Below are 18,988 nucleotides of genomic sequence, written 5' to 3' on the forward strand. Positions count from 1 at the left end.
ATTATGGGTCTCGTCTCGTGTATTGTTGTGCATTTGTAGTTACGGGTCTCGCGTCGTGTATTGTTATTACGGGTCTCGTCCCATGTATTTATTCAAGGTTTTACCTCGCTCTTTTGTTTGGGTTTACATACCAGCGTTTTTGTATATGTGTTTGTTTTGGGCTTCGTCCCCGTGCCTTTCATGGCATGTTGTATTTTTGAGTGGAGTATTAAAACCCCCTATTAAGTATTCCTGCGCCTGTCTCCAAATCATTTATACAACGTGACAAGAGATAGAGAAATCATTTTATTGAAAGAGGTCACTGATTAAGGCTGCCCTTTCTGTTTGTATTTGCGGGTCAATATCAACAGAGATATACCCACAACAAAGACAAACATTGTGGTTTACACTTTACTTTCTAAACCAGCTATAAGTAAATACCAGCTTACATACCGGCTATAAAATAAAGCAAGACACAAATTGCATAAATATATCTTAGAATAATCTGGATTTCTACTTCTAAGGTCAAGCCACTGATTTTTAATTGAGCGATACAATAACCTACCACAAATCTCTCTGACATTAAACAACTGTACACAACCCTTTTATTAACATCATTGTTTTGTATCAGTGGAGGTCTAAAAATACATCTCTAGGAATGTGTTATCTTCAACATCTGCCATAGAAGTACGATACAGGCCTCTTAAAATCCCCCTAGTGCATCATCTGGTACGATAAATAAAAAAGACGTCACCTTTTATTACATGAATTGCAGTAAAAAGACCGTGAGAGCTTGAAATATGGCTGTGTCTGTTAGAATAACATGCAATATTGAGTCAAGTACAGATGAATATTATGAAATTGATGAGTAATTCACCCTAGTCTCTTATAGAAACTAAACCATTTGCAGTTGACCGGGATCTGTGCAACCAGACAACTGCAGAATGGGGAGGATGATGAGACAGCAAGGAGTTTAGATGGGATATGCAGCAGGGTGTGGACCGTCACCTTGCTGATATCAGTGAGACTAAATTGATGTGCTGCTGTGACAGTGTAAGGGTAATCCGCCCTGACTCCAGGCCCGCTCTTGCCTCAGGGAGAAACACAGCTTTGTGACAGCTCCTTCAGGCCTGGGGCTTTAAGAAGGCAGCTAGCAGCCTCTGCTGTTCAAACCAATTCCAGTTATCCCACAAACACTAGCGTATCATTGCTAATCACTTCCTCTATTTACACAAGTACTGGGAACTTCAGTGCGATGATAAATGCATAGCTGGAAATGAAAATGAAATTATTTGGAAGTAACATCCTTGAAAGCTCAGCATAAATAAATATGTGCATTCGTGCATGCATTTGTGTGTGTGTGTATGTTTTCGTGTGTGTGTGTGTGTGTGTGAGTGTGTGTGTGTGTGTGTGTGAGAGAGAGAGAGAGAGAGAGAGAGAGAGAGAGAGTTTGTGCCTGTGGAGGCTCCTCAGAGGAGGAAGGGGAGGACCAATTTTCACAATTTCAGAAAAATGTAAATAGTGAAACATTAAAAAAGTTACAACTATACTAAATATAATCACGTCACCAAATAATTAATTAAAACACACTATTTTGCAATGAATGTCTACAGTGTCTACAGTACGACAGCACTCTGTAAGGTAGAACCATGGTGTAGCCAGAGGACAGCTAGTTTCCATCCTACTCTGGGTACATTGACTTCAATTCAAAACCTAGGGAGCTCAAGGTTCTCACCCCTTCCATAGACTTACACAGTATTATGACAACTTCAGGAAGATGTCCTCCAACCTATCAGAACTCTTGCAGCATGAACTGACATATCCTCCATCAAAGGATCATAGAATGAATCTTGGACCAAAAGCATAAGCTACAGTTAGCTAGCACTGCAGTGCATACAGTGTTGTGAGTAGTTGACTTAAAAAGAGAGAAAGACAATAGTTGAACAGTTTTAAACAAATTAATTTATAAAAAATGTAAGGAAAAGCAAGAGCGAGAGAGCGAGAGGGATAGCGAGAGAGAGATATATTTCATTGTAGTTTCTTCACTTACTTAGCTAGCGAATGCAGCTAGCTAGTTTAGCCTACACAAACACCCAGCTCAAACAGAGAGGGATGCTATGTTAGCTAGCTGGCTATGGCTATCCAACACTGGAACTCTTCCAAGTCAAGGTAAGCGTTTGGTTGTATTAATTTGCTGACTGTACACTGTCCTGCATGATTGTAACGGGTTTTCTAACGCTTTAGTTCTAGTAGCTATGTTGACTATGACGTTAGGTAATATGGTGACAACAATGTAGGCTGTGTGTAGCGGTTAGCGGTTATGATATGTTTTTTTCGACTGGTCAGAGACAGCTGTTTTGTGTTGTGCACTGAAGTCCACAAGCGAATGGAAAAGGTGAGAGGAGAGTACGTAGATGTGAGAAGGAATAATTCAATGAGCAAAGTGATCATGCTGTTTGTATGTGGGTGCTATGAAAGTGTTTGCAGGTAATCAAAGGTGTAATCATTCCGCCGATTCTTTTGAAAAATGTTTCTTAAACGGAAGCAAACGGAACGAAACGGTGATAAACATATCTGAATGTGTCCAATAGAAACTCTAGTTTGCAACTGTTGCACTAATGTTTACACCCTAGATCAGCTAGATGCAGGAAAGAGTGTGCAAGGTGTATTGCAAGTGTATTGAATGTCTCACTGTCTGTCACCTTGATTACACACATTTTTCTCTTGGCCTGTGCACTTACGTTGTAAACTTTCAATAATAGCCTAGGTTATAGCAACCTCATGATAGGTATAGGGAAAATGTGAGTATCACATATCACAATGCTACATTGAACTGGGTGAAGGGAATATGAATGACATTTATCTAATATGCTGTAATAGAAATAAGGCCATGCTCATAACATTTTTTATTTGTCCTCCCTCATCTTAAACGGCACGGACCGCCACTGGTGTGTTCTCAGACTGTGTTGTTCAGATACTGTGATTCTGGCCTGGGGGCTTGTGAGTGACTTCACACGGAAGAGACCTGAGCACACACTGTTGGCGTGAGCTGAATCCTAGTCACAACACACAACACACAACACAGAGTCACCAGCCACTATGCATTAGAGCAACTTAAGAACCAGGCAAATCAAACTTCACAAAGTGTTACTATGTGCTAAAATGAGCAGGTCTTCTCTTTGGTCGTCAGGTTTTTACAATTCAGATACAAAGATAGATGATTTTCAGCGATCTACACACTATTGAAATCATGAGTCACGACTAACCGACCAATCAGAGCGCTGCAGCTCAAGCAGCTCTCGTTACCACCCTCTCTAGTCTCACGGGTACGGTGTCCATATTAGGTCAGCCTCAGTCTTGATAACAACAGCCTTCTTTCAATTGACCCTGTGGGTTGGTTGCCTTCTAACCTTCTTTTCAGGCTTCCACACAATTAACTTAAGGTATTGTACTACATAATGTCAATGTACCTTCGAGTTCCTCCTTCTCAAAATTGGTTTTCACCATGGACCGGTATCCACCTCTGTCCACCACAGCCTCTTCATCATTTCTCTGTGAAGGAGAGACAAAAACTGAAATGATTGAAATTACATAATTGGAATGTTGAATCCATATAGGCATTATGTACATGTAGTCATTATCTTCCCCAAGAGAATATTATTGCTTTCTAAAAGACTGGATAACAGCCAGGAGTCTCATTTGGTTGCTTTGAGGTGCACTGAATCACACTGATCACACTTAGCTAGCAGATTGTAAAGGGCTAATGTGACGCGCCATTAACCAATACAGGTTAGGTATTGGCGTAGCACAGGTGATTTTTTCACCAACCTTAACTTGGCGAAACTTCCTCAATTCCCGACTTGGAAGACAACCAATGTCCGTTATGAAATAAAAATAAATGTTTTGTTCCATGAAGTAATCCAACAATGTGTACGACGCCATCTTGTCTCTCTCAAATCGTCTCTCTCATTGACTGAGACAGGTGGGTGTCCACCCCAAAGTGCTGCAGGTCACGATGACACTCAGCTGTCTCGATCAATGAGAGAAGATTTGAAATAGACAAGATGGCAGTACCTATCTAATAACCCCTATCAACCAGCTGGAACAGAGTAATGGTCGGACTAGGCAATATTTTTAGTAGCTATATCACACTTTGGTTCATCAGAATAGCACGTTATGCTTGTTGTCTTAGCTGCATGCTCATGGGAGCCAGGTCACCTAAGCATTTCAATGTTCCAGCTCAAACAATAATCTACTCGAGGGTCAACAAAAAAGTACTCAAAGTATAGTTTATTCCTGACAAATAACGTTGACAGACTTACATATTATCAAGAATTATAAACTGGCACGTTAGCTACAATAAGCATTGGGGCTATAGAAGTGAGCGAGGTTATAACATCAAAACAGAAAGGGTATATAAGACCTTTGTGAGAAGTAAGTTGACCTCAGAAAAGGTCATTAAATGGTGACAAAAAGACAGCTGGATAGTGTAGATTTACACACTGCGTTTCCTGTTTGGCAAAGCCCCAGTCTGACTAAAAGCGCCTCTTCTAAAAACCCTTATCAGAACAAACAACCACTCAGTCCTATTGCGAATGAACTGTGATGCAGTTACTTAACACATTTTAACACATATGGCACCTTACACCACACAATCATTGAGCAACTCTGCTCTCCAAAACAATAGACGGAGGAAGAAGTGTCTAAATGAAGTGTGAACGTGTCAGATGTGTGGTGCTGATGAGAGGGAGACGTGGGGGTATTAGTGGTGAGTGCTGCTGATTTGATGACCTCACATGTCCACCTATGTAATGGTGGCAGGGAGGATGATGAGAGAGAGAGAAACAGTGTGTGAGAGCGAGAGAGAGCGAGAGAGAGAGAGAGAGAGAGAGAGAGAGAGAGAGAGAGAGAGAGAGACAGAAGGGACAGATGGGTGTCACGACACAGCAAGATGCTCACAAATCTAATTTAAATGGATTTCCCCTTCGAAACCCTAGGAATTACAACCTCCAACTGAGCAGTCTTTGTCCAGATGTGACGTGTTGTCAATGTAGATTACAATCCCACAATTATGCTTTGTCATTGTTATGACTTGGGCTATGGTCTCAAGGTGGCTGTTATATTGCGAAGTCCAAATGTTATGTTGCTGCTGCAAACAATAAGAATGTACAAATAACAGAGATGGCACGGAAATCCAACAACCCAACAACTTCAAGATGTCTTACCCCTGCTTCAGTTGAACACAAACCCTACATGGTATGCTGTCTAAATGCAAGTACTTCTGCTGTTCTGTTAGCAGATATTGGCCAGCTCTATCACGACCCGCTGCTTCCCCAGACACACAGCCAGCCGGACAAGGGCACGGAATTATCATCTCAACTCTGTTCAAGCCTTCGCAGTAGTTCACAGCTCTATATTTTAACATGCCTTATTGAGTGCCTTCCATTCACTTAATATGCTAATGCTAATGTGTGCAGGTGGCAGCTCGGAGGTCATATGACCAGAACTCCCAGGAGATGGGGGGGGGGGGGGGTCTGGTACTGCAGGATGGAGCAGAAGAGTGCACGTCACCAGCCCACTCAGTGATTTCTGCAAGAGGTACATACACTGCCTGTGAGGGAGCCTTTGAGGAGACATAAGAGAGAGAGCTGCACACACACAGCAGAGAGAGAAGCATGGCCAGATGAAGATATACTCCCTCTAACACCTTGGCCTTTCCACACAGGGGCATGGAGTAGCAGGCAGAGCAAGTGAATTGTGGGAAGGCTCTAGTAAGCTAAGTGCAGCACTTCAATGATACTGCCCCCAACAAAGAGTCCTTGAATGTGTTTGTCAATCCTGCTCAACAGATGTACTCTTTGATTGGTTTATCAGTATGAACTGTCAGAAACATACTGCAACATTGGACAGGCCTGCATACATTAACCGGAAAGTTGCTACATTTGATGAATGCGCGGAGATATATGTGAAAGATCCGGTAGTTTGTTGTACCATGTGCTCTATATAGGAGTCGCTCTCTATATGAGTCACCACACACACAGACACACACATAGACACACACGCATACATAGGCTCACAGACATGAGAGCACTTAATTCAAAAGATAAGCATTTTATGTGCTAAAAAATGTGACATTTAGTTTGTATAAGACATGATCCAGATCCCTCTTCTCCTGACATAAATACTGTCATTACAATGTCAGCATGTCTATGGAAATGTGTGACCCAAATAGCTGTCTTCTCCCTAACCGCCCGAAGCCTACGGAGTGTTCCGGAGAACTAGCAGTAATAACCTCATTACTGACAACGAGTTAGGTGTCGAAAGCGTTCCACAGGGATGCTGGCCCATGTTGACTCTAATGCTTCCCACGGGAGTGTCAAGTTGGCTGGATGTCCTTTGAGTGGCGTCCCATTCTTGATGCACATGGGAAACTTTGTGAAAAGTGTGTGAAAAACCTAGCACTCTTGCAGTTCGTGACTGGCACCTGCTACCATACCTCGTTCAAAGGCACTTCGATCTTTCGTCTTGCCCATCTCGCCCCAGGAATGGCAGACATACACAAACAAGGTCTCAATTGTCTCAAGGCTTCAAAATCCTTCTTTTAACCTGACTCCTCCCCTTCATCTACACTGATTGAAGTGGATTTAACAGGTGACATCAATAAGGGATCATCGCTTTCACCTGGCCAGTCTATGTCATGGAAAGAGCAGGTGTTCCTAATGTTTTGTACACTCAGTGTATATCAGTATTATAGCACCAGCGCTGCAGTAAATCAATAAGAAGGTCTGGCCTGTCAATAGTGCTATGTATACAATTAGCACACCCTGAACACAATCAATAAACAAACAGGGTCCCATGTCTCACTGCTTCACTGGGGCAACTTGGACAGGGCATCATGACATGGATATCACACAACATTTTTCCACGGGTAGTTGTTACGAGCCGTTACGAGAGAACTGAAGCCAATTGAACAAGTTATGCTATATTCTTCAAACACAGTTAGTGCACCATGTTCATACCAAGCACAGGAAATGTGAAACATTGACGAAGTCGGTATGTTGTACATCTGTGCGCACTAAGGATGACAGAATCAGCTTTGTTTGGATGGGTTCTCTAACATAGTCAGAAACTGACAAATGAAATCTACTTAGTAACCAAAATAAGTTGATTTTTTTAATTACTAAAAGCTTCTAAAGTGTAAACCAAACGAAGTGCGTGAAAACCATGCTGGATGTGGCAAAAAAGCTACATGAAACTTTGAAGACAGCTGCTCTGATTCTTCAGCCAGGCCTGTCATGTGCGTGAACAGGTTGTGGGGGGGGGGGGGGGGGGATTCTCGGATTCAGAAAGCATCAAAAACAGAGACAATACATCGCGCACTAGCGACTCCTGTGGCGGGCCTGGTTGCTAGGTTCACAGGGTTTCCTCCGACACATTGGTGCGGCTGGCTTCCGGGTTGGATGCACGCTGTGTTAAGAAGTAGTGCGGCTTGGTTGGGTTGTGTTTCGGGGGAGGCATGGCTCTCGATCTTCGTCTCTCCCGAGCCCGTGCGGGAGATGTAGCGATGAGACAAGATAGTAACTACTAACAATTGGATACCACAAAATTGGGGAGAAAAAGGGGGGAAAATGTTTAAAAAAATAAAATTAAAAAAACAGAGACAATTAAAGACAAAAAGTTCAGAGGTCAAAGATCAAGTTTTCGAAAGCATTGATGATATCTCTCCATGGCCGCGTCTCAAATGTCACCCTATTCCCTATTCGGCGTACTACTTTTGACCAGTGCCCATTGGGACGCAACCAATATATTGTAGAATAATGTACTAATGGTCTGGTCTCATCAAGTGCAGTAAGAGTGCATCCAAGCTGTAACTACAGCGCAGCAGCATTTCTGTGTTCGAGCAAACATCTGGACTTGGGAGCATTACATCACACACTACTGTAGTGCTTCAATGACGCAGTAGCACGCTCTGCTATCAGACCTGTCACTCCCACAACACAGACACGAGCATAGAGGTTCATCTACAAATGACATCTACAGTACAACTGAAGTATGGGTGAAGTGTGTTATCATTGATTACATGTGCTGTATAGATCTAGCATTTCTGGTTTGCCTTGGCTCATGTTTCTCTGAAACCTGTCTTGGACATCAAATCAAAATCAAAATCAAATGAAACGTTATTGGTCGCATACACTTATTTAGCAGATGTTATTGCGGGCGTAGCGAAACACTTGTGTTCCTAGTTCTAACAGAAGCTCTGGCCCTGGACCAGCGCTAGGACATAAGGGCCCATTTGGATTCTGAAGGACACTGCTGTCCTTCCACAGCTGCTGTGGCACATGGGTCAGGCTCCGTGGCCAGGACCCAGGTTGGTAATCTGCATGCTGATACACAGGAGGGATCAAAGTCTGTACAGTGCCTCAGGATTAAAGTGCACCCCGCGCATTTTGCTTAGCGATATATTAACAGAACATTTACTTGCTTAGTCCTCTTTGTCCCGGCTGCACAGTACATTAGCTTCCATTGAAATGTGTTCTCAATGTATTCAGTTTTGTCTGTGTGCATCCGGAAGTGTTCATGTTTGTCGTGGGTAGCGTTCTACGCTGTCTGTACAATATAGCAGGCCAAGGCGTGTATTGTTTTGCGTGTAAAGTGTTCATGTAGTGTGTTTTAGGAAGCAATGGCTTGTGACCTATTTTCCCCCCAAACTACAACAACTCTCTATGTGGGGTTTCTGGCTAACCTGGTGTGACACACTACATGTGTGCTTCTACACCTGCATTGCTAGGCTGTTTTGGGGGGTTTTAGGCTGGGTTTCAGTACAGCACATTGAGATATCAGCTGATGTAAGAAGGGCTTTATAAATGCATTTGATTTGATTTGATAGTGACTACATCCAACACCACATCCAACACCACATCCAACACTCCCAATGAGAATGACATCGAGCATACAGCAACAGCATGACATACTGTAGGAATGAATGACAAGAGAGAAAAAAGATGACCAGAGATCAACAGGCTACAATACATGAACAACGGTGGTGAAAATAGAAAGGGTGGTGGTGTGGAACAGTGTTGGCCTAACTCGCACTGTGGAAGCGCTGTGCACTCAAAGGCAAAAGGCATATTTAAGAGCAGAGGACTGTGGGGGATTAGTGGGGGCAGCCCAAGTGATTTAATTGGATGAGGCAGACATAATTTGGGGTCTGATCCGTGCAGATGGCAATGTTCACTCTGGCAGCAATAGCACCAGCAGCCTCGTAATGACAACAACACCGTGCTCAGATGGCTCCGGGGTGAAGTTTCCCATAGATACAGATCTAGGTTCAGCTTCCCTTCCCTCAATCCTAACCTTAACCATTAGTGGGTGGGAAATGCTAAACTGATCCAAGATTGGCGTCTACTGCTCAGATGAGCTCAGCTTTGCATAGAACACAAAGTACATAATACATAGAATACAGTCCTTCAACCTCCATTCACTTTTCCCGCAACAAAGTTGGCACCTCTATAAGAATCACAAAGGACATCCAAAAACATATCATCCCTACAGGCTCTGCAATACAAAATGGCAAGCAGGCTTTGCCTTTGCTGGTGCAGAATTAATATGGGTGCACTCATCTCCTCTCCTGTATCCCAAGGATCAATGGCTGACACCAGCAGGACAGGCTATCTCCTATCTCTCACACCTCGGCCCCCTGGCTGCCCTCTATCTCTCCTCTATCTTCTCCTATCTCTGAGAGGTGTACTTACTGTACTCTTCGATACAGTGTTCACTCCGCTATTAACGTTACACCGTTCAAATAGTATACTTCGCTGTTTTAACTTTGCCCTGATGTCATTAAAGCACAGGATACTGCAAGCATGATAAAGTGAAGCTGTTTGACACTGAGTTGTACAGATATATCTAAAAGGCTTTTAGCATTAACAGGAAACATCAGCATCACACACACACACACACACACACACACTTTAACCTTAGATAGCCTTAAGAACATCTGGCGAAGAACATCCTCCAAAACACAGAGCAGAACAGAGAGCAGAGCATAGTCACACCATTACAGAGTAAACAGAGCACAGTTGTACCTTTAAAGAATAAAAACGACTTTTAGGACCCAAGCCTCCAGCAGAATGCATGAACATATCCTTAATGGTGTCCTCTTGTACTTAGGAGTGCTGCTGAGCCGAGGTCAGGAGGCTGAGCTGAGCTCCGTAGTACCTGTGTGCCTCTGCTGCCGGGACAGGCAAACACTCTGCAAGGCAGTCTACCTTCTCACAATGACAAGAACAGCCTTACAAATGCACACTCACTCCCTCTGTTGACTTTAACAACTGAGCAACCATTTATCCACCAATCCTGCATGAGATTACAACAATGACATCACTGGTGTCCAGACTCTTCTCTAAGAGGGAGATAGCTGGTGCTAAGCCATTGTTTCCCTCTTTTTGTATGGCTTTCAGAGTAAAGCCCCTGTTGTAGCAGCTTGCCATCGCTGCACCACTCCGCTCCGCCTTGACCTGTTAGCCTAGCCACTCTGGCCTGACCTTGTTCGCTCTCTCTCTCTCTCTCTCTCTCTCTCTGCAGACTGGAGCTCAGGTAAACCATGAGGCAATACAAAAGATGGGGAGCTATCACCCCAACGCACTCAACTAAAACCCTTCTATACAGTGTAAGTTCATTATTTTAAAGGCCCAGTGCAGTCAAAAACGTATGTTTTATATTTCTACACTATGAGGTTGGAATAATATGATAATGCCTTTTTAGTGTAAGAGCTGTTTGAAAAGACCGCCTGAAACTTCCGCCAGTTTTGGTGGGAGGGGGTTGTGTTCCAAACCTCTGCCAATAACAGCAAATGTTCCGTTTTTCTCCTCCCACTCAAACCACTCCCAGACAGCCCTAGCTAAATTCTTGCTTGAGAAATGTCTCTTTGCTAAGAAGCTATTTTTGTTTATTTTTGACCATTTCAATTGAAAACAATCATAGTAAGCTACTTCATTGTTACCCAGAAATAATTTGATATTGAGATAAAAACAGCTGCATTGGACCTTTACGTGATGCATTGCCTACCAGTACCAGCATTTACATGTTGAACAATGTTCGTTTGTGTATCAATGCCAGTTTGAACAAACACAACAATGTCACTGACACTGAGATAATTCAATTGTTTAGCATTGATTTTATGAATCTATTTTAGAGACACATAAGGATGTACTTTGATAGAGAGACCAGTGAACAGAAATAAAATGCTTGTTCAAGCTCCTAAAAAATGCTTCTGAGAACTAACTTAACACACTTCTGTGTCCAGGTGTTGACACCTGAATGAACAGTATTGTCATTATAAGCATTTTTTTAGGCAAGCAAGTCCATGGCAGTTCATGAAACATAACAATTACAAAAGCAGAAATGGTAACCTGTGTAGGGCAGAACTTGTGCTGCTCATCAGTATTTTTTTGTATTTTGTATTTTTTATTTAACCTTTATTTAACTAGGCAAGTGAGTTAAGAACAAATTCTCATTTACAATGACGGTCTACCAAAAGGCAAAAGGCCTCCTGCGGGGACGGGGGCTGGGATTAAAAATAAGAATAAACTAAATAAAAATATATGACAAAACACACATCACAACAAGAGAGACAACACAACACTACATAAAGAGAGACCTAAAGACAACAAAATAGCAACATGACAACACAGCATAGTAGCAACACAACATGGCAGCAGCACAACGTGGTAGCAGCACAAAACAGGGAACAAACATTATTGGGCACAGACAACAGCACAAAGGGCAAGAAGGTAGAGAAACAATACATCAGGCAAAGCAGCCACAACTGTCAGTAAGAGTGTCCATGATTGAGTCTTTGAATGAAGAGATGGAGATAAAACTGTCCAGTTTCAGTGTTTGGTTGCAGCTCGTTCCAATAGCTAGCTGCTGCAAACTGAAAAGACAAGCGACCCAGGGATGCGTGTGCTTTGGGGACCTTTAACAGAATGTGACTGGCAGAACGGGTGTTGAAAGAGGGTTTTATAAATAAGCATCAACCAGTGGGTCTTGCGACGGGACATACAGAGATGGCCAGTTTACAGAAGAGTATAGAGTGCAGTGATGTGTCCTATAAGGATATAATCTCTACATAATCTCTACATAATACACTACTTTTGATCAAAGCCCTGGTCAAAAGTAGTATAAAGGGAATTGGGTGCCATTTGGGACGCAGTCTGAGTGAGCCTTTTGGAGAGCAAAGGCCTCCACATGCCTAGTGGGGCACATTACTGGCATGATACTGTTCTATGCCATATGGTTCATCAATCACATCCGTTTGAGCCACCAGTACTTTTCAACAGGGTTGAGATGACAGTTATGGTTTTTAGGCCAAATACTTCTCAGGGGGAAGCCAACATATACAGGAAAGTATTCAGACCCTTTGACTTATTCCACATTTTGTTAAGTTACAGCTTTATTCTAAAATGTATTTTAAAAATGTTTTCCCTCATCAATCTACACACAATATTTTTATTTTTATTTTTCACCTTTATTTAACCAGGTAGGCCAGTTGAGAACAAGTTCTTCTTTTCAACTGAGACCTGGCCAAGATAAAGCAAAGCAGTGCGACAAAATCAAACAACACAGAGTTACACATAAACAAACGTACAGTCAATAACACAATAGAAAAATCTATGTACAGTGTGTGCAAACGTAGAAGAGTAGGGAGGTAGGCAATAAATAGGCCATAGATGCGAAATACTTACAATTTAGCATTAACACTGGAGTGATAGATGTGCAGATGATGATGTGCAAGTAGAGATACTGGAGTGCAAAAGAGCAAGAGGGTAAGTAATAATATGGGAGTGAGGTAGATTTACAGATGGGCTGTGTACAGATACAGTAATCGGTAAGCTGCTCTGGCAGCTGATGCTTAAAGTTAGAGAGGGAGATATAAGACTCCAGCTTCAGTGATTTTTGCAATTTATTCCGGTCATTGGCAGCAGAGAACTGGAAGGCAAGGCATCCAAAGGAAGTGTTGGCTTTGGGGATGACCAGTGAAATATATCTGCTGGAGCGCGTGCTACGGGTGGGTGTTGCTATGGTGACCAGTGAGCTGAGATAAGGCTGGGCATTACCTAGCATAAACTTATAGATGACCTAGAGCCAGTGGGTTTGGCAACAAATATGCAGTGAGGGCCAGCCAACGAGAGTGTACAGGTCGCAGTGGTGGGTAGTATAGGGGCTTTAGTAACAAAACAGTTGGCACTGTGATAGACTACATCCAGTTTGTTGAGTAGGGTGTTGGAGGCTATTTTGTAAATAACATCGCCGAAGTCAAGGATCGGTAGGATGGTCAGTTTTACGAGGGTATGAGTGAAGGAGGCTTTGTTTGCGAAATAGGAAGCCAATTCTAGATTTAATTTTGGATAGGAGATGCTTAATGTGAGTCTGGAAGGAGAGTTTACAGTCTAACCAGACACCTAGGTATTTGTAGTTGTCCACATATTCTAAGTCAGAGCCGTCCAGAGTAGTGATGCTAGTCGGGCGGGAGGGTGCTGGCAGCAATCGGTTGAAGAGCATGCATTTAGTTTTACTTGCATTTAAAAGCAGTTGGAGGCATCGGAAGGAGTGTTGTATGGCGTTGAAGCTTGTTTGGAGGTTTGGGTTAGGGTGTCCAAAGAAGGGCCAGATGTATACAGAATGGTGTCGTCTGTGTAGAGGTGGATCAGATAATCACCAGCAGCAAGAGCGACATCATTGATATATACAGAGAAAAGAGTCGGCCCGAGAATTGAACCCTGTGGCACCCCCATAGAGACTGCCAGAGGTCCGGCCAACAGACCCTCCCATTTGACACACTGACTGAGAAGTAGTTGGTGAACCAGGTCAGGCAGTCACTTGAGATGACAAGGCTATTGAGTCTGACGATAAGAGTGCGGTGATTGACAGAGTCGAAAGCCTTGGCCAGGTCGATGAAGACTGCTGCACAGTACTGGCTTTTATCAATGGCGGTTATGATATCGTTTAGGACCTTGAGCGTGGCTGAGGTGCACCCATGACCAGCTCGGAAACCAGATTGCATAGTGGAGAAGGTACAGTGGGATTAGAAGTGGTCTGTGATCTGTTAAATAACTTGACTTTCAAAGACTTTAGAAAGGCTGGGCAGGATGGATATAGGTCTATGACAGTTTGGCTCTAGAGTGTCTCCCCCTTTGAAGAGGGGGATGACCGCGGCAGCTTTCTAATCTTTGGGGATCTCAGACGATATGAAAGAGAGATTGAACAGGCTAGTAATAGGGGTTGCAACAATTTTGGCAGATCATTTTAGAAGAGAGGGTCCAGATTGTCTAGCCCAGCTGATTTGTAGGGGTCCATATTTTTTAGCTCTTTCAGATCAGCTGTCTGGATTTGGGTGAAGGAGAAGCGGGGGGGCTTGGGCAAGTTGCTACAGGCGGTGCTGAGATGTTGGCCGGGGTAGGGGTAGCCAAGTGGAAAGCATGGCCAGCCGTAGAAAAATGCTTATTGAAATGATCAATTATCGTAGATTTATCGATGGTGACAATGTTTCCTATCCTTAGTGCAGTGAGCAGCTGGGAGGAGGTGCTCTTATTCTCCATGGACTTTAGTGTCCCAAAACCTTTGGGAATTAGTGCTATAGGATGCAAATTTGTGTTTGAAAAAGCTAGCCTTAGCTTCCCTAACTGACTGAGTATATTGGTTCCTGACTTCCCTGAAAAGTTACATATCGCGGGGGCTATTCGATGCTAATGCAGACCACCACAGGCAGTCAAGTCTGGGGTGAACCAGGCAGTCTCTATGGGGGTGCCACAGGGTTCAATTCTCGGGCCGACTCTATCTGTTCTTAGTTCTACATTTTTTGAATGGGGAATGCTTATTTAAGATGGAGAAGAAAGACCTTTTAAAGAGCAACCAGGCATCCTCTACTAACGGGATGAGGTCAATATCCTTCCAGGATACCCGGGCCAGGTCGATTAGAAATGCCTGCTCGTGTTTTAGGGAGCGTTTGACAGTGATGAGGGGTGGTCGTTTGACTGCGGACCCATTACTCACGCAGGCAATGAGGCAATGATTGCTGAGATCCAGGTTGAAGACAGCATAGGTGTATTTAGAGGGCAAGTTGGTCAGGATGATATCTAAGAGAGTGCCCATGGTTATGGATTTGGGGTTGTACCTGGTAGGTTCCTTGATCATTTGTGAGAGATTGAGGGCATCTAGTTTAGATTGTAGGACGGCCGGAGTGTTAAGCATGTCCCAGTAGATTGCAACTCTGCCCCCTTTGGCAGTTCTATCTTGTCTGAAAATGTTATAGTTAGGGATGGACATTTCAGGATTTTTGGTGGCCTTCCTAGGCCAGGACTCAGACATGGCTAGGACATCCGGGTTGGCAGAGTGTGCTAAAGCAGTGAATAAAACAAATTTAGGGAGGAGGCTTCTAATGTTAACATGCATGAAACCAAGACTTTTACAGTTACAGAAGTTAACAAATGAGAGCGCCTGGGGAATGGGAGTGAAGCTACCATAATACATTTTAATGACAAAGCAAAAGCAGGTTAATAGACATTTTTGCTCTTTATTGAAAAGAAAAAACTGAAATATTACATTTACATACATAAGTATTCAGATGCTTTACTCAGTACTTTGTTGAAGCACCTTTGGCAGCAATTACAGCATCAACTCTGCTTCGATATGACTCTACAAGCTTGGCACACCTGTATTTGGGGAGTTTATCCCATTCTTCTATTTTCAGGTCTCTCCAGAGATGTTGGATTGTGTTTAAGTCCGGGCTCTGGCTGGGCCACTCAAGGACATTCAGAGACTTGTCCCTTAAAAGCCACTCCTGCGTTGTCTTGGCTGTGTGCTTAGGGTCATTGTCCTGCTAGAAGGTGAATCTACTCCCCAGTCTGAGGTCCAGAGTGCTCTGGAGCAGGTTGCCATCAAGGATCTCTCTGTACTTTCCTCCGTTCATCTTTGCCTTGATCCTGACTAGTCTAAGAGTCCCTGCTGCTGAAAAACATCCCCACAGCATGATGCTGCCACCACCCTGCTTCACCGTAGGGATGGAGCCAGGTTTCCTCCAGATGTGATGCTTGGCATTCAGGCCAAAGAGTTTAATCTTGGTTTCATCAGACAAAATAATCTTGTTTGTAATGGTCTGAGAGGCTTTATGTGCCTAGCAGGCTGCCATGTGCCTTTTACTGAGGAGTAGCTTCTGTCTGGCCACTCTACCATAAAGGCCTGATTGGTGGAGTTCTGCTGAGATGGTTGTCCTTCTGGAAGTTTCTCCCATCTCCACAGAGGAATTCTAGAGTTGTCAGAGTGACCATTGGGTTCTTGGTCACCTCCCTGACCAAGGTCCTTCTCCCCCAATTGCTCAGTTTGCCTGGGTGGACAGTTCTAGGAAGAGACTTCTTCCATTTAAGAATGATGGAGGCCACTTTGTTCTTGGGGACCTTCAGTGCTGCAGAAATATTTTGGTACTCTTCCCCGAAACTGTGCCTCTACACAATCCTGTCTCGGAGCTCTACGGGCAATTCCTTCGACCTCATGGCTTGGTTTATGCTTGGACATGAACTGTCAACTGTGGGACCTTGGTGGACAATCAAGTTGTAGAAACATCTAAAGGATGATTAATGGAAACAGGATGTGCCTGAGCTCAATTTCGAGTTTCATAGCAAAGCATCTGAATACTTATGTAAATAAGATATTTATGTTATTTATTTTTAATACATTTGCAAAAAATCCATTTTAGAATAAGGCTGTAACGTAACAAAATGTGGAAAAAAATCAAGGGGCCTGAATACTTTCCAAAGGCACTGTGTACTATATAGCTTTCAGCAACTACTGGACTAGAATATAATGAAAGAATATCCAATATTTATGATGATGATGCCTCTGAAGATGAGTCTGATATATGAATGCAGTGAATTCAGCAAAGCCATGTGGGCAATACATGAAGACATATCCCTCTGGGCAGAAACTGGCTGAATCAATGTTGTTTCCATGACATTTCAACAAGACAATTCAATGTGATGACGTTGAATCAATGTGGAAAACTGATTGGATTTGCAAAAAGTCATTATCGTAAGGGAATTTAGACTTTTTTTCACCCGACTTTTAACCTAAATCCAATGGCGTGGTGAAAGGTTTTGTTGATTTCACGTTGAATTCACCCTAGTTGACAACTCAACCAAATGTAAATCAAAACTAGGCGTTGAACTGACATCTGTGCCTCGTGGGATGTCACATAAAATAAGTTGTCATCTTCATGAATTCTTTGTATGTATCTTTTAAATATTTATATCTCATCTTTTTGTTGTGGATTTTTAACACGGGGCATTTTCTGCACGTAAATTACATTTCTGTAAACAACAGGCAAGGAAGTAAATCTGATCTAAATCAAATTGCTGATGAAGTGTGAGGTCTGATTGGATAATGAGCACATCAACATTTTGTGCACAGAGAGTAGAGTCAGGAATACAGTATAGTGCTGTAAGCAGAGATTACTGTACTCATCATTCCACACGGCTCAAAACAACTTAAAGAGCATTCAAATGTTGGATCCTGACCTAAACCTCCATCTGCATGTTAAGAAGGTTGTCCAGTCCTGCTTTTATCATCTAAAAAATATAGCTTAAGTCAAGTCTTTTATTTCAGTCACTGATCTGGAGAAAGTTATACATGATTTTATTTCCCCACACCTAAATGACTGTGAAATTGGTTACGCACAGGAACAGAACAGAACAGCCTCGTCCACCGGTCGTCCTGCTGTCCGTCATCACACCAGTCAATGCAATCTATGAAGAGGATTGTATTTTGGGGGTTATATAAAAAGCTGCTTTACTGTCAACAGCAAATGGATAATGAAAACAAATCTCTTCGGAAGTGATTAGAGCAGCCGAGATGCCGGAAGTGCATCAAAATTCTATTTTTAATTTCATCTGGACTAGTTTGAAAAATGTTAATTGCATCCTTCCTTCCAGAAGCACTCAGAGACATGCTAAACTGAGGTTGACATAAGCAGCTTAAGGCCCTGCGACCACTATGAAGTCAGTCTGGGTCTAACTTATTGTTAGTTTGGATAGTAGAATAGGCTACACAACCCGCAATTTCGAAATTTGGTAGTGCATGAGCAGCCTTCCTTTTGTTATGTCAGTCACTGAAAGTCATTTAATTAACCCATGTCAGCTAACATTTAATAGATTGCTAGGTAAGTTGGTCTAGCCAGCTATCTACACCTTGTAGTAATCATGGCCGAATTGGGGCCCTGACCTCTAGAGGGCCCCAATTGAGTTTGTTAGTCACTCTCACTCTGATATCATATGAACATGGCATAAGTCATAGCAAAATGTGATGAACTGCAGGAAATCTGCTTTAAAACTGCAAAGTTGTCTCTCTGTCCCATAGAAAAAAAAGTAGAATTGCAGAAAATCGGCTTTAAAACTGCAACATTTCAAAAAAATATATATTTGTATTGGTGACATACACATATTTATCAGATGTTATTGTGGGTGTAGAGAAATGCTTGTTTTCCTAGCTCCAACAGTGCAGTAGTATCTAAAAAAGATTCACAACAATACAAACAAATATAAAAGTAAAAGAACGGAATTAAGAAATATATAAATATTTGATTGAGCAATGTCAGAGTGGCATTGACTAAAATACAGTAGAATAGAATACAGTATATACATACGAGATGGGTATAGCAGTATGTAAACATTATTTAAGTGACTAGTGTTCCATTATTAAGGTGGCCAGTGATTTTAAGTCCATGTATACAGGGCAGCAGCCTCTAAGGTGCCGAGTTACGTAACCGGGTTAGCGATGGCTATTTACCAGTCTGATGGTCTTAAGATAGAAGCCAGGCGCAGGACACAGGTTTTGAGCAACACAACTGAGTTTACTCAAAAAGTCAAGCAAAATTCCAAATAGGAACATACATACACACTAGCACAATCAACAACCACTAAAGACACCAACAATCATGGAGAGAACAGACATTTATGCC

The 18,988-nt window shown here is 42.7% G+C and overlaps 1 protein-coding gene across 6 annotated transcripts in view; it reads right to left on the reverse strand.

Annotated features, from left to right (window-relative positions):
- Window positions 1-18,988, reverse strand: part of LOC139380285 (sodium-driven chloride bicarbonate exchanger-like) — a 57,728-nt gene that overhangs the window by 28,966 nt on the left and 9,774 nt on the right. For 4 of the 6 annotated variants that reach the window (XR_011628433.1, XM_071122854.1, XM_071122851.1 and 1 more), the window contains exons 1-2: window positions 10,065-10,252; window positions 3,450-3,531 (exon numbers count right to left, since the gene is read on the reverse strand). Coding sequence is in view for 5 of the 6 variants with exons in the window: in XM_071122854.1 (XP_070978955.1) it covers window positions 3,450-3,531; window positions 10,065-10,121 (139 nt within the window). In the remaining variant the exon portion in view is untranslated. Of the gene's footprint in view, window positions 1-3,449; window positions 3,532-10,064; window positions 10,253-18,988 lie in introns of those variants that run through there. The other 2 variants (XM_071122855.1, XM_071122852.1) reach the window with 1 other exon arrangement.

This window comes from Oncorhynchus clarkii, chromosome 22 (assembly GCF_045791955.1).
Source record: "Oncorhynchus clarkii lewisi isolate Uvic-CL-2024 chromosome 22, UVic_Ocla_1.0, whole genome shotgun sequence".
Classification (NCBI taxonomy): Eukaryota; Metazoa; Chordata; class Actinopteri; order Salmoniformes; family Salmonidae; genus Oncorhynchus; species Oncorhynchus clarkii.